The sequence below is a fragment of the Centropristis striata genome, chromosome 23 (genome assembly GCF_030273125.1).
Source record: "Centropristis striata isolate RG_2023a ecotype Rhode Island chromosome 23, C.striata_1.0, whole genome shotgun sequence".
Taxonomy (NCBI): Eukaryota; Metazoa; Chordata; class Actinopteri; order Perciformes; family Serranidae; genus Centropristis; species Centropristis striata.
The window spans coordinates 20,228,005-20,254,231 of NC_081539.1; the positions used below are offsets into that span (position 1 = coordinate 20,228,005).

Consider the following 26,227-nt stretch of genomic DNA (forward strand, 5'->3'; position numbering starts at 1 on the left):
TTTAATCATCTAAAAGCCCTTATTCAAATTGTGTCATATTGAGATAAGAGTTTGTTAATCTTGGAAAATATCCAGATGCTGTGATAATGCTTTTAAACAACACTGTTGTTGGATGCATTGAAAACAGAGGGTCAACTTTACAACTAGTGGTGTAAACAATGTAAAAGTTGGTCTGAGCGTCGTGGCAGTGTTAAGGCCATGTTTCAATCTTAAACAAAAGAGGATTTGATCTTCTGGTAAACATGAAAGTGCTCAGAGATTTGCATGACAAATCAGAAAGCAGTATAGTAAGCTATTCAAAGCTATTTTCAGTTTTCTTAAAAGGGTTAGGAATCACAGCGTCAGTTATGATATTGTACTAATACCATATGTACAGTGGCAGCAGCATCAAAATAAAGATGACAGCCTCCATATCTACGCTTTAATATATTTCTGTCATCTAAAGGACCAAATTAACTCAATTTTAGAATTTGGGGATGGATCTGAAATAGCGCATCAATGTCCGACGTTGTTGTTTTCTTTTTTCCCTCCTTCCTGAAGGCAATTTCATGTGGTTGCCAGTCTCTATTCAGCGCCTGTCAAGAAGTGGTGTCTTGTCCCACACACTCTAGCAATCTATCTGACAACATATTGATGTTATGTTTGTGTTGATCTACACACAGACAGTCAGACAGAGAGGGGAGGGGAGGAAGAATTACTCTTCAAAGAGAAATGTGAGAGCAGGTCTTGGAGTGAAACTTCCTTGGTGGAGACGAGACTGTTCCCAGGCTTAATATTGAGTTTAAAAAAATATATATCCCTGCCTTCTTTCTCTCTCTCTTAGTTTTCTTAGTCTTTGCTCTTTATTATAGTTTCTGTTTCTGCATACGTCTTGATTCTCCTTTCCTTCATCCTTCTTTTATCTTTCATTTCATCTTCTGACAATTTTATTATTCCTTTGTTTCTCTTTGATACCCCTCTGTTCATCCAGGAGTTTAGTCAGGCAGTTGCTTGCTGTGAGGACGTGCTCTTCAACAAAACCAGTGTTGTGAGGAACTGACCCTGCTGAACCATCTCACAAGGATCTGCAGAGAACTGCTGGTTCAAAGCTATTGGTCAAAGGACGTTACACATCGGAAGCGGAAAAAAACAGCATTTTTCCCAGGACTGCTTCACAGTGGTTGGACACAACAAAAAGATATTCTTCTAGTGCAAATGTGATTAGAATGTAATTAAGTGTAAAAAGGCATAAAATATCCAGATAAAAGCAGCACTTTGTTACACCTACGCTTCACAGCAACCTTTACCAGGACTGAATTACAGGCAGAAAACTAATAGAGACAAACCTAAATCCAAATCTAACTACTAAATGGAAGATATCCTTCTATCTTATAGCGTATAACTGGGAAAACAACCATAGCAAATTATTGCACCAGTAACCAACAATTACTTTCATTATGGACTAATCTGTTGATTATTTTTCGATTAATTAATTATTCATTTAGGCCATAACATGTCAATAAATAGTAAAGAAATCCTATCAGAATTCAATTTCACAGCAGTACAAACCCTTAAGACGTAATATTTGCAGTGATATTAAACAGAGAAAAGCAGCAAATCCTCAAATTTCACACTTTTTTGCAATTGAAATATTTTAATCTTTCACCAAATAAATTACGTAAAATATTAATTCTTGCAAATGAATCTTCTGACAATCCACTAACTTCACATGTGATGCAGCAGAGGTTGAGATATCATCCTACAATGATAATCATCTAATGGAGGGATCATAATGACATTATCAAGGTTAGCCGGAAACGTCACATATTGTTTTAAATCTCTTCATCTAAGGAGCACCGAATGCACTACAACAATATTGTGTTTTGCAGTCATACATAAAATTCTTGCTCAAGGGGACATCAGATGTGGCTTCCCCTGGGAGGGAAAGCTTTATTTATCCAATCCTCTAAAGGACATTATCCTGGCTAGTCCCTTTATTCGACCCAACATCTCTCTGAAACTGTTGCGCCTTCACCTATCTCTAATTTGAAGGTCTAAACCTTCATAAATATTGTCAAACAGACAAAAATAGATATGTGATCACACACAGACTCTGATTATAAAATCATATTTCTGTTTTCATTGTCTAAGGCTTTATTTACTTTCTGATGTCATTTAAACTGTTCCTCTGTGATGTCATAACCTGAACAAACACTTTTTCACTCACTCTATTCTTCTATCTAATTCTTTCACACTTAATTTGTATTAAATCTGTTGTTTCATGTTGAACAGACAGAATATTTCTAGAACTTTCCCCTCTCATCCTCTCTTTAAAGAGAACAATATTTGAGGCACATGGGAGGAGGGATGGCATTCTCACATTTTTAAGCCTTTAAAAAACCTCTTAGGCTTTTTCTCTCTTTCTGACTCTGTTCTCTTTGTGTGCTGGTGCTTTTGGTCGGGTTGCCTCTTCTTAGACCAGAACAAAACGCACAACGCAGTCAGAAAAGGCTTGGCTCTGAACACTTCAAAAGTTCAGCTGTCCCTCTGCTGAGAATTGTGGCTTTTAAAGGAGAAACAGTTTAATCACTCAAAAGGCGAACAGCGGAAGGCCGAATCAAACAAACGCACACAGAACTGAACGCACTGGTGCTCGACTGAGTGGGGAAAAACAGATGGGCAATAACACACAACAGCATACACACACTCGCTTACTTACAAGTGTGGCAGGTGGCTCCAGTGTATCCTGTTCCATCACAGGTACAGCTGAAACTGTCCCACGTCTGTTTACACCGGCCCCCATGTTCACAGTGATTAGGCATACACCTGGAGAATAATGAGAGGGATTACTTTTTACATGCAATGCCTTTTAAAGAAGGGACATATTACATTTTGCAGTATGCATGTACAGTAAAGGTCAGAAGCACACACACATACACACTTCCTTCTAGTCTGCGCCACATGAATTCTGAGGCAAGTCTAGTTATGTTGACATGAAAATAAAGTATTTAAAGTTTCAACATCCGACAGTCTGCTTACAAAATGTGTCAGACAGCTATATAGAAAATACTCAATATTGTATTATACTCTACTCTACTATTATACTCTGAGTGTTATATAGGCTGAAACCTACAGAATACCCCAGTGTATAAGGTTACTGGGGAACATCTGCCTCTGTGGGGTTGACGGATTAGTTCACAATATTCTAATATTCAATGGTACAGTAGGATATTGTATGGAAAGTGCAAATAATTATAATTGAACCTAACAAATTGAGATTTGCTTTTAAAGTCCCTTTAGTGTAATAAAACGTGTGAGTTCCTGAGTTAAGACTATGATTTAATTGGCCACACATGCTTCTACAACTTCAAAAGCAGGTGCAAAAAACACATTTAAAAGTGTAAGAACCAAAGTAAGACCCAGTAGAGAGTGTTAGTGCTTTAATTAATTAAATGAAGCACTGCAGCCCTGCCACCTTTAGCTAATATGACATGAATAAGTAGCCTGCTTTTTTTACATTACAAATGGTGCTTTTAGTTGCCAATAACTAAGTACACCATATACTTGTTTTGATTGATCATTAGAGTATTTGATTAAATGTGTAAGTGCAGCACAGCAGGAGTGATTGATCACTTAAGCAATTATGAGGTGCAGTAAATCACAATTTTATACCTGTTTGACAACAGATACAACAACAATATAAGTGATCACGGAAAGCAGCAGGCGACAGAGCTGGGTTTTTTTCGAGCTGATTGTCCATGTAGATGACAAATATAAGCACAAGTTTAACGGAGGAGGAAGAATTTTTTAGTCATAATTCAGTATCCACATCAACAGGACATGAAATTAGGAGTGTTGGCAAGTAAACAGTGTTATCCTCCTCACTGTGAATATAGTATTATGCACATAGCAGTTAAGACATCACTGTTTTTCTTGTTGAATTTTTTAATACCAACTCAAGTCCTGAATACATCAAAGTTCTGTGGTTTGCCTGCAGGCCTGGTGGGGATAGATCCCGAGGCTCTGTAGTCTTGGAGCTGTGGTTCACACACACAAACTCACACATGTACTCACGCACAAGTTATGTGATTAACATATCTGAGCTTGATTATTTGAATGAATCAAAGTGATGTTAAGAGGGGAGCCAGCTGGGGGAAAAACAAACAGTGACTCATAAGAGCTGCAGGGGTTCTTTAAAATGCTGAGTGTTTCTTTGGGCATGTGGGGAGTTGAGCAGTTAGGCAGTTCAGAGACTTTCCATCTCTGGAGGGAGAGAAGACAATCAGTGTAGTGAGTTACTATGCAGCTGTCATACACATTCTTATTCACATGATGAGTTCACTGACATTATTTTACGTCTCTTAGTACTTCTATGCACTTACATTTCGTTTTCATATGTGTGGTTTTGTAACACCAAGGACATTAAAGTACATATGTACTTTCTTGTTTTCTGAAAAAGGAAGTACATGCTGCAGCGACAAAGCTTGTTAGAAGATCAAGTGTGGCTGTGTGCTTATGAATGGACTGTATTGTCAGTATTGTAACTTTGTGGAATGAGTGAGAGGCATAGCTGCTGTAGAAAAATATGTGTTGGAAAAAAGTGACATTTGAAAAAAAATAACCTCTCTAAAGATATCTGGGCTCTGACTGTGTTACCTGATGCACAAAAAGACACTTTACTTTACTATACATGTAGCTACCTGCCTTTTGTCCCTTTATTGGACAGATGTAGAGTGTTGTGGTAGACTGGAAACGGGGAGAAAGAGAGAGAGATGGACGCGTATTTAACCGTTTCACTGCTTTAGTTCCGACAAAAAGTAATGGACTTTATATAAGAGTGAGCACTGAACCCCCACTTGTATTCAAATTATATTAAACCATTACTGTCTCAGCAATGTTACTGTATGTACTGTAAACGGGAAAAAAGTCACAATGTCCTGTAGCTTCAGCAGGTTACAAATGCAGTTAAAAGGGCATTGTGCTTTCACAATGGGCTACGATTGACAAGCACCTACAATCACAAAAGTGATTATGCTCAGCAAGATGTGAGCACTAAATAACACTGACTTTGTGTGAGCAAAAGAGCAGGATATGTGAAGTGAACGGGGCACCACACCTCTACTGTGTTTATGCTTTTATGTGCCGTACTCTTACAGAGTGACTTTGTGAATATGGGAATTTGCATGCTTTGCCCTCATGTGTGTTTGTGGAGACGTGTGTGTGTGTGTGTGTGTGTGTGTGTGTGTGTTTCTCTTCTTCCACCATCTCAGCCTGAGCAGAATCCCACAGTGGAACGGCATTGATCAAAAGGAGGTCAGACAGGGCTATTGAACTGCCTTCAAAGACATTCTGATTAGTTAGATGGTAACACTGCACCCATTCATCTTCTATGGCAGGACGGGGCCCACCTCCAGTACTGCAGCGCTGAACACAACATTTGAAGTAATAGAGATGGGCAAAAAGCAAGGGTAGGAAACGGTTGTGGACATTTCAGCACCTTCATGAGTGTTTGTGCTAAAAATCTGACCATAGTCAGCCTCCTGCTAGCAACACTGCTGCAGCACTAATGCACCACATTTGCAATAATAATAATAATTTCATACTACATTACCTCACATTGCAAAGCACAACATATGAGAGCAGAAGGCAGCCAGCAGAACCAAAAATTAAACACATGCATGAAAACTTATCCAAAAGGGAGGGCTTAATCAAATATAAGAGCCGTCTGTGCTCAGCTGGATCCAAACTAGTTCTGAGTGTAGATTAAAGCTTTACACTGTCGTATGGGCTGTGGTAGCAAAGCTAGAATCAATACTTTTGCACAAATAATGGATCAAATGACAATAGATAATGTGAAAAGCATCGGTCGTAGTGGTGAACCCACAGAGATTTATTACTCAACTGAAGTTTCCATCACCTCCACTGAGCTTTATAGCATGCTTTAACTCATTGTTTTGTTTGGTTTTCCAGACTACAAATTTACAGTGTTGGTTCAATCACACGGCTTTCATAGCGTTATTTTTGCCACAGCAGGCAGTTGTTTTTAGTGAAAAAAGCTCTGAAGATTCACTGTATGCTACCAGACAGATGAAGTGAGTGACTAGTTGGTAAACAGTGTGGCAAATTTAACAGCTCAGAAGCCTGATATTTTTCTCAGGAGTTAGTGGAAAGCAAATACATAGTGTAAAGGAGAGGAGATACTTTTTTCAGTTGGCCAGAAACATGGTTACAAATACAATACAATGTCTGATTGATTGTGTAATGCAAGCAACTGTATGCTAACAAGTCCAGCATATCATTTAAAAATATGTGATAATAATGTGTCAATGTTGTGTTCACAGCTTGCCACTAAGTGGCCAAAAAGGCAGTCATTGCAGGTTCAGTACTGTACATTTTAATTGATTTTATTTCTTCTATTACTTTTATTATTTTTATTTTGAGTTATGTACTACTATGCCTTTGTGTCTTTTGTCGTCTTGTTTAAAATCCTGTTAATTTTGTCTTGCTTTTGTCTGTCTTCCTGTAAATGGGTACTTTGCTTTTCCTCTGCTTTTTCTCTATCAACACGCTTTGTAAACACTGTGTAAAAAGTGCTGTGCAGATAAAGTTATTGCCATTATTATTTTTTATTATTATTATAATTGGGACTTAAGCTTTATAGAAAAATAACAGAATAAGCACTCAAACACAGACAGACGTGACAAAAATGTACTTTTAGTTGTTTTGGTGTTTCCCTATGGACTGAGAACTTTTGAAAATCACCTAAAAATGATTTTGAATCCAAAAAAATTTGAGTGACACAGACACAGCTTTTGAAAAGATGCATTAGTGTGAACAAGGCCAGAGCTTTTGTCAGACTTTAAGTATTCCAGCAAGCCAGACCACTCTTTAAGCGAGGGACAAAATTGATCTAATTCAAGCAGTGGCAGTTGGTGTCTTCTTCTCTGGGCGAGGATATTGATGAAGGAAAGTGTTATTGACAAACCTAACCTGAAAACAAATCGCTCAGTTCAGGGAAAATGCTGTTCCAATCAGCACAAGGTCAACTCCTAATTGTAGCTTCCTAGTCACGTTACCTACACGCTGTGATCCAAGCTATGTTCCTAATAGTTATTACATTTTTCTCTATGTCTATTGCATGACTGAAAACCACTGAATGATTATTTAACACAGAATAAGGCTTGATCCCTGAAGGTTACAGCACCCCACAAAGTTTATATATTTTGCACACAGGCATCCGCTTCAGAGTAAAGAAGCACTCAAACTGAGCTCAAGGCATGGATGATTTCATATATGGCAAATCCATCTCAATGTGTTTGTCTAGTCTATGACAGGGAAATAAATTAAAATGTCAACAAGTTGTAATGACTGCTTCCAGTGAGCCAACATTGGGACGTGATGTGCAGAATATCCAGCTCAGTTATACTTGGCAATGAAATAGAGAAATGCGTAGCTCATTTTTGATGTTTGATTAAGATCACACAGTGTTTTCCAAGGATGAGACCTACTCTTTTATTTCACTTTAAAATGAAAAATATACAATTTACACACATCCCTTTACACTGTGAATCCACCACATCAATTATGTCCATTTATCAGTATGACAAGCACACAGCCACACACACATATTTCACACACAACACCCAGAGCCCTGAATCATGCATCTGCGGATAAGAACTCAGAGACTGTTTCTATGACTCTTCCAATTTAAAACCATTTGATTTATGACACTTATGACACATTGTTTTAGTGCTTTGCATAATTCCTGAATGTGTATTTTCATTTATGAATGATTGTGTGCGTGCAGGAATTATCACTCTTACCTATCTATGATTGCACACATGTCGAGGCTGACGTTCTCAAAAGCTCCCATAGTGCCTTTTTCCACCGCATGCAAATCAGCTGGTTGGTCGTCCACCAAGATTGCTTGCATGCAGCCCTGGAAGGAACGATGGGTGGGTGGGAACAGCGTCTGGAGAAAATACCCTGAAAGCAGCAAAATAAAACTTTGTTTTGTATTCTTTTACAAATCACAGAGAGTGGGAGATGAATAAACTGAACACAAAGCAGAATTTGAGAGGGAACAAAAACAAAGAAATGCACAGCAGCTTGTGTTCGTAGAACGGAGAGAAAGAGGTGAAAGAGTGTGGGAAGATGACAATAAACAAGAAAAGATGAATTCCTTTGATCCACGTTTTAAAACGCATCATGAAAAGACGACCTTCTTTAGACGTAGACATCAGACTTAACAACGATATCATCCTTGACGAGGAACAACAAACCCGGCTGCTGCCTGGTTATTGTCACTTTTTAAAGCCATGAACTTTCATCAGTCCTCATGTTTTAGAGCTTATCCACAAGGCCCATTAGCCTTAATACTGGTGCTAAGGCTGCAATACACTAGAGGACATATAGGTTTTACTATATACAGTTCCTTTATGAGATACAAGAGTCAATGGCCCGTCCAGAGGTAGCACTGGGCCTTGACTGAAATGAGGACAAGGCTAGGACAAAACTATGTGCATGTGACGAGTGTGTGCGTGCATGCTAAATGATTTCCTCAAATGTATGTTCATGGTTATTAGGAAGGCATTTGTTCATTCTACATGTACAAATGTGTTTTCAAATACCTGTTTACAGTGAATGTGTTCTCTGTATAAAGTATGTAAGCCTGTACATCTACAGGCGTTATTATAGTGTACATGGACTGTCAGATATCGGAGATGAAGCCCGGAATTCAATCTTTGCCACAAGCACACAGGTCACTCATAAAACACTGCAGCTCAATGACATCTCCATCATCGTGATGTTATAAGCTGTCACACACTCCGGCATGCCTATTAGCCTCAAGGCCAAAGCATCAAAAAGGCTTATTATAGAGGGCATATGCAATGTGTATGTGTATGTGTGTGTACCAACACAATTGACAGCAGCTGACTGATATGCCAGCAAATAGAGCAGCAGAAAAGCAAAATGTGTGTTCCTGCATGTATGTGTGTGTGTGTGTGTGTGTGTGCTAGATTCATCCCTTTCTTCACATCTTCTGATTTTCATTTCCTCCCCCAAAAGTTCCTCTCCTGTCATCCTTGCCATCTGTCTCTTCTCCTGCCACACCTGTCTGCTGTCTTTCCAGAGGAGTGGGAGACAGACAGACAGTGAAAGGCGAGAGAGAAGATGGGAAACAGAGCAGACTGCAGCTGGCTGGCAGACTTTGTGTGCTGTGGATTGCATTTGAATGCAAAGGAAATGCAGCCTCCCTGACAGTTTGGCAGAGTGAACGGAGCAATGCATGGATGGAAAGCATGGCTGGTTGGGTGAATGTTGCTAGGTTGTGAAAGCTAACTGGGGGTGGCTTTTCTGTTATTCTATCCAAACCACCCCTGGGTAGTTTTCCCAATTTAACTACATGAAAACATCCTACGTGTTTGTTGGGTATCACCTGATTTAGCCCACAGACTGCTCATTTTGAATTGAAAAAATTATTTTAGAGATTTCAACTGAAAATACTTCTGCATCTAAATTTGTACTGAAACTGGTCACGTTTCATTTGATATGTACGTTTTACGTTATGCAGAAATACACAAGTCTTGGATTTAAACAAACAAACAAACAAACAAGCAAACAAACAAACAAACAACTATGTTAGACAACCATTAGAAATACCTTTACATAACCACTTAACCTCCTGAATCCCTTTGGAGAAATTAGCAGCTGTACTGGGCAGCTCCCTGGTGCCAATTTGATTAACACTGTAAATGTTCACCTGGGCATTGCACTAAAATAATTTGCATATTAAATGAATATTAGTTGGCTAAATGAGTCTAAGAGGAAATATATCCTGAGAGGAGTCAGGCTTTAAATTTGGTCAAAGCACCATGTTTTCACCTTATTATCGCTCTAAAAGCCATGACCAGTGATGAATCAGAATGTGATATTGCAGCTGCAGTGACAAACAGAGGAAGATACAGAGCAAGATTAATGAGCTGGAGTCAAACAGAGACAAACACTTGGCAAACAAAGCGTAGATGTGGTCGTACATCTGTACATCCTCCAGCTATCACACACACCATAGCCTAAATCCAAGCTAAGAATGTCTGACCACATTTTATTTTTTCTCCCTGAAAGCTACGATGCTGTGTGCTTTTAATTTGTAGTATAAACAAAAGCTCTATCTCTCATAACCCCTCAGGATCTGGAACAGCAGCAATAATCCCCTGCAGTCTTGCTGGCAATCTATCACAGCCCTCCTGTTGTGCCCAAAGAGCTCCTCATACAATACACACTGGAAGACCAGCACCAGCTCTCCACTACCTGCACACCATCTGACTGGCACGGCTAGCTCTCAGGCCACAGAACACTTGTTTCCACATCCCAACACATTTCGGGGACGTATCTGCTTTCAGAACAGATAAGCTGGAAATGGGCCAAAATGCTTAGACGTGGAAATGAAACAAATATTCTGAGGCTGCAACTCTACAACATATTCAGAAGAGACCAAAATTGTTGCCAAAAACAATATTTACATTCTCCCAAATTCACACCAAGAAAACTGTGCTTATCTATTAACCACCTGCTGCTATTTCTCTCTGAGCCATTTCCCTTAACAGAAAGAAAAAAACCCCACTGCAACACACACTTGGAGCACCTTATAGAGAACTTTCAAACAAACATAACGTTGATGAGTGCCAAACACTTTTGCATACAAGTTGTTTTTTTGAAAATGTAATAACAGCTGAAGATGTAATAAAATTTGGAACATTATTATAAATGCTGTATATTTGCACACTTTCCATTTGTCAGAAAAATATTATTACATTATCCATTGAAATGATTACATCATCAGTTTTAAAAACGATCCCATCTGAAATGTATTACATTATCAGGAAAAAATGTTATTACAATATCAGTCATCCACAACATTTTATTACATTAATGGTCAAGTTATTGCATTTTCAATCTGTTTCAGTGCAAATTGTGTTGCATTTAAAGGAAATTATTGCATATAAACATAATGGTAGATGTGCATAAGACTATATGTGCAATCACAAAAGTGCTAATATACATGTTCAGACAGCACAAGTTGCTCCTTTATTAATGCATCTGAGCATCAGAGTGACAGTGTTTGGATGCTAGAAGCATGCTATGTATTACAATTACCACTGAAATGTATGCAGTGAGTATTAATTTACACCACATGTTTGAAATATTTTTTTACAGCTAAGATGAAGGTTAAAATACTGGAGGGAGCAAAATAGTGTAGGCAGCATCATAACACTTTTTTTAAAATGCGAAGAAAGGCATCATAGTATACTGTAGATTGTAATGGAAAAGCAAAGTTTAAGTCATTTATTCATACACATAAAATAAATGTGAGGAAACATGCCATTTGCAAAATGATGACAAAAGACGCAATGAGCTAAGAAATGCTGTGACACAGTTTGGAACAACTCAGAAGAGTTACAAAATTGGTAAAGAATTGGAGATTGCAAAACTAATAACGGAAACAGAGAACGCTCTTATTTCCCCCCCACAGTTATCAAACACCAGCATGCGTCAGGGTGGAACGCCCCATAATTGACTTCTCCCTCATTAGTATATCCATTTGTGCCCTGTTCCTGCAAAGAAAAGAGCATGACTTTGTGGCCTTGTGTATGTGCATGTGTGTGTTTGTGTGAGTGTCCGTCTGTCTTCCCTCTTGAGAAATTCAATTTGCGGATGTCTCGTGTCAGTCACTTACTAATTTCTCTAAGCGCAGCGTCAGGAGTGAGAAACTACTCCCCGTAAAATAGGCTTTGGGTTCAGGAGGCTGCTTCTAAAAGCAGGCGCTCGAAGGATGGAGGGGTGGAGATGAGAGGAGAGGGAAGACGAGGGGAGGCAAAGGAAGGGGCCGACCCGGTTAAAGAGGATAAGAGGGATGAGAGGAAAGAGGCGAGGATGATGGCCAAAAAAAGAAGAAGAGGCGATAAACTGAGAAATCGCAGAGAACGGAAGAAATGAGTAAGGGAGGAAAAGTGGAGAAAAGAAAACAGAGAAGAGTAGAATTAAGAAAAGGGGTATGGTGAGGATAGGATGTCAGAGGCTCAGAGCCAAGCCTTTTCCTTCCTCTGACATCTAAAGTATAATATCCTGTAACTCTGTAACCTTGGGTTTAGGCCATGCCATGTGAATTTTAATGCCACAGAATTAGAAAAGGCAGGGCAATTGTAAGTAAAGCAAAACTCTTGGCTGGTAACTTTAATGCCACTTAACTCAAAGAAAACTTCTCAGGGAATATGTCATTCCAGTGAAAAACTTTCATCTTTTGAAATAAAGCATGTCGAGGCTTACTATAAAATTATTATTTCGACAAAACAATGTTCCAACTAAAAAAGTTGCCAGAAATAAGGGAGAAAAGTAAAGAAAGGAAAATGTACTGGCTGCATAATTTGGGCTTTTAACTCTTTGGGAATGGTACTTGAGCTGTGTAATGTTCCATCATAGCCATCAAAATGCATTAAACATAACCACTTATGCAAATAAAGTAATTTATTAAGTTAATTAAAGCATTAATTAGCAAATATTTTTATGTCAGCATGCTTGTCTTCGCATTAAACCTCAATGGTATTAATATTAATGTTATCTAAAAGCATTAAGGAGCTCTGTTATGTTTAAAAAATGAGTTTTCCTTAATTAAAAAGAATATTTATGCATCAAAGTGAAGATCAACTGCTGTGTGGAGGGAACATGTTTCAGACTGTGTTACTTTTCTGTTGCAAAAATGTCTCAATTCAGACATACGGCCCTTTATAAATGATCTATTGTGCATAGTCTAAAGTACACGGTGCAAGTGCACCTCCCACTCCACTTTTACTAGTTAAACCACACATAACCTGGGCACAATGTAAGTCTCTAATTAACCACTGGTGTGTTTTGGGTCTAACATGAATTAAACCAATCAGAGTGTCCTCTCCCATTCTGTTTAAAAGCCAAGTGTACCTGTACCTGGTGCACTACTATTCATTCAATGGACCCTCTGCCTCGGCCATCTCACCATCTTCTGCCCCATCAACAACTCTATTTTACTGCATATGGGCAAATGCAAAGATAACCTATTTAACTGAGCAGGACAAGCACTTCTGTGCATTTGTGTGTGTGTGTGTGTGTGTGTGTGTGTGGCTTACAAGTAGAGTGTATGCATCGTACTGCCTGAATAATGTGCCTTTTAAATAGCAGGAAATTACAGAGCCATCCACTTCAGAACAGGGTTTTGTTGGCCAGTGTCGCAATTGATTTTTGTTGCTGAAAGAAAGCAATATGCCAACAATGTTCCTGACCACACCTCAGTTTAGGACTACCATGCCCTTTGGCTCACTGATGGTAGCAGGTACACAACTACTTACACAACGTGGATGCAGGGTGTAAAAATGAAAAATGCATTGGTCTGAAAACTACCAATGAGAGTATCCATGCACGGCACTTTGCACCAGATAGAGCCCAAAATCATCACTGTTAGGATAAACAAACAGCAATTGGCTAAAAATAAAAGTAATCATCTGCCACTGGTGGTATTCTGTCCACTTTAACAGGTAGGACCACCCACACACACACACACACACACACTGATTTACTTTCTATTTGATTACACAGACCGGTAATTTCACAAGATACCTTTTTCTCAACATGCTTTATGTGTATGTGTGTTTGTATGTAGGTGCACAGTATTGGTTTAAATAGCGTAGAAGGAAAATTACCTGTTACCCAGGTGCACTCATCCTTTCTCACTTTAATCATAATATGCTTTAATGTCAGAAAACCCCCAGTGCTTTAGACATTGTCCGTGTGCATATTGTATGTATGTCCCTGCATATGTGTGGCAGTCAAGCTTCAGTATAAAACTAATAGGTCCTAATTTGGTTTAATGTGGCAATTGGACATGCTTGATAAACATTAAGCTGCAGTGGGAAAAAACATAAAATGAAGAATATAGAAACAGACGGATAGTCAAACCCTCTTTCCTCTGACATCCAAGCAAGATTTCTACAGTGGCACTCCCATTCCCAAAATTAATTTAACATGCAGAGAAAACACCATAATATGTTCAGTACATGCATCACAATTAGATGAAGAGAGGACAAACAAGACAGAAATGGCTGAAGGCATGTTCCTATTGTCAAAATAAGTGTGTTATAATAAGAGGACCACAATGGAAATAAGCCCTCTGGCTTTTTTTAAATGTATTTCAATGCAGATTTTTTTCTCTTGTATGAAAACTGGTATGATCAGCTTGTCATGTATTTTTAAATTTTGTCAAACAAATCTATCTGTCTATAAACCTCAGTGTTCCACACGGACGTTTGAAAAAGGGTTCCCTTGATCTCTGACATCAATATATCTGAACGAAAACACAGTTTTTCTCATGCAGTTTCGCCTATTGCATTTGAATATTTCTGCTAAACAGTGTTACAATTTTATAAATTGGGTATGACTGGAATGCTGAGACTCTTGTAGATTCAATGAGCCCAATTTTTATTCATGTTTGACAAAGTTAGTCCCCATAGAATCCTTCAAATTGTGGTTAGAAATGTTTTAAACTTAAGCTCACTGTATTAAATGCTGTAACCTCAAGGACAATTATAGCCTCATGAAACTTTAATGGACCTAGGGAGCAATATTTGAAAAAAATATCGCAAAGGACCCTCAAGGATTTGGTGTCTCAGTGTGGTAATTCGGAGTGCTTCTTGACATTTTTTAAATCAATTCTCATGTTAAAAAAAAGACAAATTTTGCACCAAATCTGTGTAACAAAGGTATCAACCCAAAATTTACTGCAACAATTTATGAGATAATTGAGCATCAGAATGGCCTTCATATAATAAATAATCTTAATTAATTAACTGATTAATTAATTAATATTACAGATTCATTACTAGAACAACTGGTCACACAGTGCTGAGCTGCATATTAAATTAATCTTCAGGTTTCCAGCCGTCAAAGGGCGTATTTCACTTCTATGGGGTATCTACTGTTGACCTGCTATCTCACAATGTTAAGGGGTTTAAAGCTACATTATTCTAATACAGTCAGATGAAGTGGTAGTAGCAGTATTGCTTTGTTTAGGAAGTCTGGTGCAAACTGTGGTCACTGATCAACAACTGCTGCCAATGAAAACACAGCAGATTGATGCCTTGAAGCCATGAGATTTGAAGCAGATGGTTACCTGGATGACTACACAAATGACTCTCAGCAATTATTCAAAGCTTCGTCCTGTATATAAAAGAACATGGATTGTTCATGATACTGGGCGCTTTCTGCTAATTGTAGCCTACTGACAGAACAGTCGCATAAAAAGTGCTGATGGAATATTGTAAGAGAGCTTTAGGACAGCTTAATGCGCTTGGCCTCTTTGACTCATCAAGCTGAATGATCTGAGAGAGTAATTGAGGGCAAGCCAAAGGCTAAACTATCTTTTGTACACTCACTATATTATTCGGTTACCTCTGTGCTGGGATGGAAATTACCCCCCAAATGTGATGAGGTGGAATGTTTTTGAATAAATGTTAGATATTCTGTCTGAGTTCTAAGTTGAGTGTGTTTCTGTATGTATATGTGCTCGTGAGTTTCAGAGCATGTGGTGAAAAACACGCACGTAGTGTTTGTACAGTCATGCACGCCCACACTAAACTACATGCATGCAGATTTAGATGGCTTCGTGCCTTCATTGTACGTCTGTGATAATAGCGAGGCGAGGCATAGAGTAACAGAAAGTAAATTCAGGTCATGAAATGGGAGGACCGATCAGCATGCTGTATAAATTTAAAGTAAAACCAAACCCAATTGTCAAAAAGTTAAGGGCAAACTTAAATATTTCCTGGAGCTGAAACAACCTACAACAGTACACACACCTTTTCACATGAAATAGGAATCTCAAGTCTGAACTAAGAATGAACTGGTTGAAATAGTTCCAAAAATGTCTTCCTGAAACTTCTCCTCCTGTGAAGCGGTGGCCTAAATATCTCTTTGTACTCCTTGCCGTAGCAATAATCAGCAGTTCTGTAGCCCCTGCAGCCCTCAGACTGTGAGTGTTTACCACCAGGCTGCCTGCTCCACAGTATTCATTATGTCATGTAAAACTAACGAGTAAACCCCAGTCACAGCTGCTGCCAATTCAGCCCACACATTACCTCTGTCAGTAGGGGGATAAAAAACTTCTGTGAGAACTATTGCATGTAATTGTGTGAGCATATCTGAGTGTATTCACAAGGGAAAGACACATCTAGTATGACACAGAAACAAAAGCACATGTGAATCTACCTGAATATGTGAATTGCCTGTTTCTTCTGATGCCATGCAGGTACTGCCTCTGGGATTTTATGTCTCACTGTCACCCTGCCTCTCAGCCTCTCAGCTCCTTATGATACAGCTTTCACTTCCATTTTCCCTCTCAAAACCTGCATTCAGTTATTAACTTGCCATCTTTTACATTTCTCTGCCAAAAACGTCTCTTCGTCTCGTTCCTTGTCTCTACTTTCTCCTCTTCCATAACTTTAATCTGTCTTCTCTTCAGTTTCACTCTTCCGCTCTCTTACTCTCCCTGTCTGTCTCTTTTGTCCTCTTCAAGGGGTAAAGACATTACTGAGATCCTCTCCTCTCAGCCGCCATTGATTCTCAACTCAGCTTACCAAAATCAATAAATCACCAATTGGATCAAAACTGAGACTACAGGGTGAGAAGGAAGAAGAGAGGAGAGAGGATAGAAACTAGAAAAGACAGATAGAGATGAAAAGTGTTGAGGTGAAAGAGAGATAAGTGATAATAAAAGATTAAGTGTTAATATTGAAAGCCTCTTCAACACCCCGGATTAAAGAAGCAGAGAAAACCTATTAAAAAAGTGAGAGTTCAAAAATCATTAAAAATGAAGCAGGTTTTGGATGATTTCTCAGTGAAATTTAATTAGCATATCAAGGCCTCTCAAACTTAGATTTCATAAACAAAAAGTACAGTCATCATGGGCTCAAGGGGGATTAATTCGACAGCAGTGAGGAATAAATTAAGATGGACAACAGAATAAAAGAATGTGGACGTGTGCGTGTGAGGTGCTCTGATCCTTATTGACTGGCCTGGGGAAATGGTCTTGCTTGATGGAAGAGATTGTACTCTGATAGAGAGGAGGGAGAGAGAGGAACAGAGTCCTGATGGAGCTATCAGAGCCTGGACTATCTCTCTCAGTTACTGTAATTTCATACAGGTGCCCACACACCCGACACACACACAAACACACACAAAGTCACACATGCACACTTAGATACGGACCATCTTCCAACAGACGGACAGCGGTGTCTGGCATCATTAACCTGGCGTCTTCGTAATTCAGACAGATTGTGGCTGCTCTGTCTGTGTGTGTGTGTGTGTGTGTGTGTGTGTGTGTGTGTGTGTGTGTGAGTGTGTGTGTTAGTATAAGTTCCCCTCTGTCTTCTTGTGTGTATCCAGTGGTCTAGTTGTGTCTGTGCTCTTGCTAAGTGAGTAACTTCCTGAACTCTGGCCACTGGGATATAGATTTCTATCGAGATAAATGATTTGTAGACATATTTAGCCTGTAAACACACACACACACACACACACAGATGGATGAGACTTCAGTTGGTACAGCTCATATAAGAAGTTTCACTGAGCCCTACAAAAACACATTTCTCTACAAGAAGATTCCATACAAACAAGCCAAAACAAGGTAAGGCAAGTTAACTAACATGTATTTTAATAGGTGTCTGTGACCTTGGCTTCTAATAATTATTCAAGCAATAGGAAGCTTTGCATTTAACCACAAAATGTAATATCCCTTGCTTAATAGCAACCACAAATGGAAGTTGACAATAGTAAGAGTAAAAAGAAATAGAATTGATCAAAAAAGTAGTCAAGATCGAGTAAAAAACAAAACAACAAAACAGGATCATTTTTTAGGTTACATTTTTCAAAACATTTTTATTTCTGGCCACTGGAGAGGAACGTGACGGCGCCATGGATGGATTACTGAAAGGGCTAACCAGAACAGGCATGGGGGCCAAAAGTGTTAGGGGCCCACCTTGCCTTCAACATCAACATGTCACTCAAAGAGACACGTAACAACCAGGAAGGGGCTCAAAATGACCAATAAGAAACATAATACAACTACAAAGGGACCAAAAAAAGACTACCAAAGATCAAAACAACTATGAAGAGGCCACAATGACTCACAACAACTGGGCCAAAATGACCACAAAGAGACACAAAACACAAATGGAAAGAGGCTATACAACTAGAAAATCTGTGTGTCTTTCTCCTAAATGAGAAAGATGGCCTTACATGTCTGAGCCCATAATCTCATAATCTGCCCGTAGATGGCATGATGATTAATCGACATGGAAGTGAGGGGTATGATGTTTTTGTCAGATCTATGGAAATTTGGGTGACCCTTACCTCCTAAGTGATAGGTTCCTCCCGTGGTGATGATGAGAGGTGAGGTGGAGCGCACAGCAGACGCCTCCTCGCCATCTATCGTCAGCATGGCAAAGTTCTCCTTGGCGACCAAACGTATTGCGTGCCATTGGCCGTCGTTCAGGCCCGAACCTGGAGGGGAGCAAACATAAAAATATCTTCAGAAAACACACACTTAAAAAAGCGTCTTTTCAAAAGTGTAAATTATAAACATCAAGTTCTGTATGTGCAAAACCGTCTCAGTGAGTACAAGGTTTTAGCTGACTGACATCCCCATCCAAATCTAAATGGCACATGTTTTCAGATGTTGGCAGCCCACAAAAATGTCTTATCTGACAGTTTGTGGGTGGGTAGGCACTCCAGATACCCAAATGTATGTGCAGAAGCACTGAAAAAGTGAGTTTTTCATGATATGTCCCCTTTAAGGAAAAGACGACTGGGTGACTCGTCATGGGTGAGAAGTACGTGGGTGGTGAAACTAGGAAATACAATTTCTGTCAATGTGTGGCTATCATTCGCTGTTTACCTTCTACTTTGTCATACAGCAGTTTTTTCTCCATGCACAATTATTGCATTGCTGTGTTTTCCCTGTCTAATGCCTCCATCTCAGCTGCCTGGCAAATGTGGTTAAGACATGCTACACAGGCGATCATCTTCCTGCCTCTAACACATTTCTTCCTCACTTCCACACATATTCTCATATATATGCCAATGCTCCCCAATTCTTCTTTGCTCCTCTTTTGTTCTCTCACTCCTTCTTTCTTTCGCCCCCCTCTCCAAGCCGAGTGCAGCTTCCAGTCTCAAGGCCCCTGCGCTCAACTCCATTAACTCTCAGAGAACCCTGTTTGCGTCTGAGTACCAAGGTGCATGTGCGTGCATGTTCTCTATCTGTGCATGCAAGCTTTGAGCACTCTGTGCAAGTGTGTAGAAGTCTGTAATGTGTTGCGCTGTCTGTATATGTCAGTGTAGAGAAAGAGAGAGAGAGAGAGAGAGAGAGAGAGAGTGTGTGTGTGTGTGTGTGTGTGTGTGTGTGCATGTGAGTGTTGTGCTCTCCTTTTCTCTCTCTTCCCTTGTAGCTGTGCTCCATTAAATATGAGTGATGTTTTGGAAAGGGACATTACTACTGGAGCCGAGAGAGAAGCCAGCTCACTCTCATCACCCTCTCCTCTATACATCACCTCTTACTGACACCAATCTCTATTCATCCTTCCCTCTCTGCCCCCCTCTCTGTCCCTGATTCTTTCTTCCATCTCTCTGTCTTTATTTCCTCTTCTATATTTCTGCATTTCACTTTCCCCCTTTTCATCTCTATCTTTATTTTCCTCTCCTCTTGTGGCCATCTGCTGCATTGTCTGTCTTTTTCAATTCAGCTCATCTCACTGCTTCACTGACTGTAATACATCGATATTGAGGACACTGTAGCGAAGTTCAAGGTACGGTCACGTGCAAATCAATTTCAGCAGAGTGCATTTACTCGTGGATCTGCATGCAAGTCAATACACCTTTGCTTGCTGTCTGCACATGTCTACATGTATCACATTGACACCATAGTGTACAAGTTTCTGTTCTGTACTTTCCTGTGTGGCCGTTAATACACGTGTCTTCACCATCTACAAGGCACACTTTCACATTGTTTATTTCTTCCCAGAATGCACTTGTAGACCCTGACTTTTGTGTCAGTAGGGAGTCTACACTAATTAATCTCCATCAGCAGGGTGACTGTGTGTATGCCTCCGTGTGTGGTCATGACAGTGACCAAAGAAACCAAAAGCCAAGATGGCCACCTGCCGAGGGGTGAGAGCGATGTGGCCTTGTCCAGGGCAGTGCTGGTTAAATATGCAAAATCACACACACACACACACACACACACACACAGCAGTACAAACATGAATGTGATTATGTGTCAGGGAATAAAATACAAGGATGCAGTTTAATATTTCATTATTGTTCTGCTTAGAGAAGTTGCAAACTGAGAAGTAATAACGACAGAAAATTAGACATTGAAAAAGTCAGTTGTGGTAGAAAGAGACCTTGATGTTCTCCTTTACTGGCAATCACATTTCTGACTGTATATTGGTTTGATGTAATCACTATCAAGCTCTCTGCTCCATTCCGTCCCTCTCTATAACCTCTTGAATGTAATGGAAAATAGATACTGTGTAACCTCGTGTCCCCTCATCTGTTTTACATCACCTGCAATAGCTCTGAATGATGAGCTTATCAGTGATAGCGCTGTTATTGAATCCTCACACTGCACAGACGCACAAAAACTGAATGTTACACACACCAATACGTGCCTCTCTCTCTCTCTCTCTCTCTCTCTCTCTCTCTCTCTCTCTCTGTCACATGCCAAACACACAGGCTCAAATCACACACATGCCGGCTGTCTGCCACAGATAAAAAGAGGACAGGTAATGAAGGAGAACAGAAGAATAAGAGAATTGTTCAGATTTGACTAGATAAGATTGTTTCATGGCTTCTTTTAGAGTTGTCATTCATATGCATGGGCCTGATAACAAGGTGGAGGGCCGACCGCTCACTTTGCTCTGTTTTTGTTTGGAATGAAATAAAAATGAAGAAGTTGCACCGTGGGTTCACTCACATCGTCACATGTCCTCACTTTGAATACTCATTACAAAGAAAAAGCCACCATACTGTGGCAACAATGTCTTTACCAACTGAAAAATAACCCATTAAAACCACTGAAAGGTTGAAAATGATCTCAAATAATGAATAATGAAATGTGGAAAAGACAGTAATTATATCATTTTAAAATAACATTTGACCGAGATATTCTCACATTTTGGCACTTATAACTCGTGCCTTTCTGTAAGGGACAAACAACTTTTTATTATTGTTACATAAAACATTTTTGTTCACAATTCCAGCCAGCCAAGGATTTTTTTCTGTCTTCTGATAGCGTACCATTCATTATTTATGTCAGCAGAGGCACTAATTCAATGGGTTACATTTGGAAACCTTGCCAAGGCTTTTCTGTTAATCCAGATAATACACATGTTAAAGGTGAGTGTGCAGCTACTTAACAACTGCATAAACAAGATAAGTGATGATGTGTAGAGAATAAGCATTACTTATGTCTAATGTACGTAGGTGCCACAATGTCATACATAAAAACAGCTTGATGCCACATTTTTAATGTCCGATAAATACCGCAACCTTGAGCGGACACTGATACCAGAACCAGTCCAATGTTGTCTTTTTCCCTCTCTTAAACAAATTTTGCTTTTGTTTAATTGTACGGCTGCACTTTGCTTAACCTGATAAAAAATGTCCCTGACAGTAGAAATACATAGCTAGCAACATGACTCAATATGCACTACTGCTGCATATTTTTATGTAAGCTTCACACATCTGTGCATTTGTCATTTTTAGTTGAGCATATACGTGATATTTTAGGCATATTGATTATATCAGATTATGCTTTTCCCCCTCAATATCTGATCCAGTGATTTTATTCATAGTCTGATACTGTGAATGATCCTTTGCTTTTTTCGTCTTTGTCATTTTCGACTGTGTTGGCATGGGGCACATTGAAAAAAAAAATAAAAAGGGAAATAATTCCTGTATGAACAGCTGTGGTCATTGTATCAGCTTACCCTACTAAATATGGTCAAGGACAGCCCACTGCACAAGATAAATGACTGTTGTTCCTCATAACAACTATGCTCACAAGGAGAGCCTTTTTATACATGTAAACTAAAAAAAGAAAAACCTGATTCCATTTAATTTATTCAAGGTATTTCTGGAGTGGTGAGGTTTTACAATGAGGGGACTCTCATTGCAACATCAGCAACATCTGCTGATGTTGCTGTTCTTTCTGTCTGGGACCTCAGCTCAAGGAGGGAGTGAAGGAGCTGGCCAAGGTTTACAGATGACTGACCAGACTGTCTGGAATGAGCTGAGAGCACTGACAGACATGGTGGTGGAGCAAAAGGTGGAACTGAGGAATACCAAGGCTGAGCTGCAAACCCACAGAGACAGAGTGGCTGCTCCTGAGACAGAGAATGCAGGTAGTATATCAGCAATATGTGTGATGTTTAGGCAAGAACCAGTGCATTTTGGCATTGTTGCTTGTCTCCCTCATCTGTTTTAAAGTTGCTGTAATGTAAAGCCACTGACAGCTGCTAACACTTCTACTAGACAAAAATGTGAATTACCAAAAGATCAAAAAAGTCAATAAAAAAGGCTTGGCACTGGGTATAAGTTGAAGATGGTGTCATATCAGCAGCAAGAAAAAATAACAAACCAGAAATGTATTTTTATGAAGATGTCGTGGAATGCTACTTAAGACAGCCTTACTTAAAAGAACTTCATGCTTAGCCTCTATGCCATTTTAGTCATGAGCTCCAGACTGACAGCTGCAGAAAACAAGGTGAAAGACATAACAGTGGAGCTGGAAGCGACAGAGACTGAACAGCAGCTCCAGAAGAGACGGGTGGAGGAGGCTGAGAGACTGGTTTCTGGCATGTAATTACCAAGATCACAGACTTGGTAATTCTAGAAAATCTCAAAAGAGCAGTTGAGAAATGACTGGCTTTTATGTTTCTAGCTCTAGTTTCCAAAGTGAAAACCAGTGAGAAGTAGGTGCAGGAGCAGAAGGAGGAGGTGACAGCTCTCATGGAAGAGCTGGATGTTTCTAAGACTGAAATCCAGCTCAGCAGGAACAAATGGGATGAAATGGAAAGGACAATTGCAGGTACTCTGAGAAGAGACAGCCTACTTTAAAACAATAAAAGTCTAAATATAGAACTGACTTGTATGGCTTTACCTTTGAAACAAACATGTGTTTACATCCTCCATTATTAGGGCATCAGATTATTGTCCCTTTAATCTTTTTGATCTAATTCTGTGTGTCAATTTCATCCTGTGCTTACAGACAATCTGAAGCTGGCTTTTCTGCTGGTTTGACCCCTGCCGGAAAGATAGGACCATTCAATACTGATACTCCACTCATCTACAGTAGAGTCTTCCCAAATATTGGCGGGGTTATAACCCAATTACAGGTATGCATTAATAAACATGTCTTGCCTAAGAGAGAGAATGCTGACGGCTCTGATTCTCTACTGTTGCAGGTATCTTCGCAGCACCTGACAAAGGAGTATACTATTTCAGATTTACTGCTTTCAACAAAACGACTGGAGAGTGGACGGCAGTGAATTTTCAGAGAATTTTGCATAATTCAGAGTTCGGTGACGGTAATGCTTACATTGCAAATGCATTAATTCTACAGCTGGAACAGGGAAGTGTGGTCTATATGCATCTCAATGCGGGCTGTGGGCTTTAAGAGGATTCCAGTACCTTAAACACATTCAGTGGTTTCCTGTTGTTTCCTCTGTGACATTCAGATATATCGTTTACTTCACCAAGGTCTTGAGGATTTTTGCATTTTCTTTATTTAACACCACATTTCATTCATACTTTGTCAAAACAGTCCTGGGTTACCTCAGTTTGATCAAGTCATTTCCAAAGAAGAAAAAGGTTGACCCTCCTGTAATGAAAGAGTGATTTTGCTCCCAATGTTTTGTTACTCTATTAAATCCGTACTGAAATATCAAGTGTGAAGGTTGTATGGAAACAAAGTCAATATCTTTAAATACCGACAATGAGAATTATTATGATGTAAATTGCCTTAAATTATGAAAACTCCAATGGACAGGCTTAGTTGGAAACAAGGGTCTTTGCATTGTTTCTAAGCAACCCTCCACTGAATAATCTAATTACTTTAGATGGTTTGAAAAAATGTGCACCATTATTTGCACCATTCTAAAAAACAAAATTAACATCAAGCATTAGTGTGCGTGTAAATGTGGGCCCTGTCTCACACTGTCCTCAATAATTAGGCCACTGAAATAACAGCATACTTATGTGTAACATTTTTTTGTTGGAATACCCATTAAACTATTTACAAATAGTGACAAAATCAAGGCGAAGAAAGCATTTCAGAACCATAACTCTGAACTTATTTTCCATGCAAATTGTGCACAAGTCAATACTGTATACTGAATTAACTTGAACTACTCACTGGTGTATTCAAGAAAGAATGGAATGAGAAGTGTTTGTATAATTAATAATGCAAAAAGCTAATAAAATTCAAAATAACATTATCACAGCATCCAAGTCCACTTATTGTTTGTCTTCTGAATAGGATTTTGGGACTTCAGAGCCCCAGAGATTCCATCAGCACATGAAAATTTAGTCTCTCATAATGGGCTCATTTGCTCCATGTAAAACTGTTCTGCATAAGAATGTTACAAATACAATATTTGCATGGCTTACCCAGTGATGCTGCTGCTTTTGTCCACTTCAGCCGTGGAAATATTTATGGAAATCCTTAACCAAATCTCATTTTTGACCATTTAGTTAGTTAAACATTTATCTCAGTGCAGTTAAATGGAAATATTCTAATTTCAGGTGCAGTAATTGGGTATAACATAAGGCCAAGCTTAGTGGTGTAAATACGAAGGAAACAGTCTTTACATTGATTACACTTTTTGTTTTATTTACATTTCAAGCTGGAGGTTATGAGTAGCTTAAACCACTGCCCTTTGCTCTTTTTGGCTCAATGTAGGCTTTAGCATTGATAAATTATCATTTTTAAAATAAAAAACTGTAACCCCTGTGGTTTTATTGTCGGCTTTAAGTATATTGCTGTGTTACAGAATAAGTTGGCAGGTGAATGGACAGCGATAACAGACAATGCTGCAAGACAGGACAAGATATCACAAATGCACATCAATTGGGAGTGCATGAGAAATGTTTTTGTTAAAGTGCCCCTTTAAATGTGTCCAAAAACACACAGTGTACATTGCAGCTGCTACCATGATAACAGCAGATATGGATTCAATGGATGGATTACTTCACACAGCAAAGTCCAAAGTAAATTAACACAGTGAAGTCCAAATTATTTATCATAATAGCCACCTTTAACTGTAGCAGTGCCTGACCTTGTAGATAAACTATTTTATATTAGGTTGAAAAAAAAAAACAGTTCAACTGATTCACCAACAGCAGCTGCTGGAGCTACACCAGTCTATAGATTGGGTACTTGATTATCAGACGTTTCCGTTTAATTGTTGCTGTTGTGGTATATTGACACACAGGCTCAAGTAGAATGTGTCAAAGAAAGTCTAGCAGAGCATAAAGGGTTTGAGCCAATGCACAAACAGATAGGTGGGCAGAGCAGCACCAACATCTCTGACATCTGGGCTGAGCTGAAGGAGTGGAGAAACATGGAAACAGAACAGAGGGTGGAGCTGACTGTCACTAAGACTCAGCTTCATTTCCAGAGAGACAAAGTGGCTGAGGTGTAGAGGGAGAAGGCAGGTTACAAAAATTCATCTAATGATAGAGCTAGTTTTACAAGGTTGTTCCTTACTTGAATATACATCTATGTCTAGTCCAGGCTGTTTTTATTCATGGTTCATAAATATACCAGTCAACATCGTTATTTTAAGTTAACTTTCATACATGTATACATACAATTGTGAAAGGGGACACATAATAGAAATGTGTGTGCAAATTGTGTTGATGTGTCTTATGGGCAAGTGTGCATTTATTGCATTTCTTTTGATTTCAGCTATATTTGCCATGAGGGATAACAGCATCAGACTAATCCAATTGTGAGAGTGAAGGAGAGCTAGAGAAAGCTACAGTAAATACACACTCGAGATTTTTCTATTTCTTACATAATTAGCACCGACAGTACTTGAGTGCAAAGTTGAGAACAAGGGAGAGAACTTGTAGGAAGGTTGAAGGACAGTTCAGGCTTTTTTCAGTAATT

At 39.2% G+C, this 26,227-nt stretch overlaps 1 protein-coding gene across 2 annotated transcripts in view; it reads right to left on the reverse strand.

Annotated features, from left to right (window-relative positions):
* cntnap2a (contactin associated protein 2a) overlaps positions 1-26,227 on the reverse strand; it is a 350,626-nt gene that overhangs the window by 116,260 nt on the left and 208,139 nt on the right. For both annotated transcript variants that reach the window (XM_059327332.1, XM_059327333.1), the window contains 3 exons: positions 18,409-18,558; positions 7,803-7,965; positions 2,699-2,805 (listed from right to left, as the gene is read on the reverse strand). In XM_059327332.1, coding sequence (XP_059183315.1) covers positions 2,699-2,805; positions 7,803-7,965; positions 18,409-18,558 — 420 coding nt within the window. The remainder of the gene's footprint in view (positions 1-2,698; positions 2,806-7,802; positions 7,966-18,408; positions 18,559-26,227) is intronic.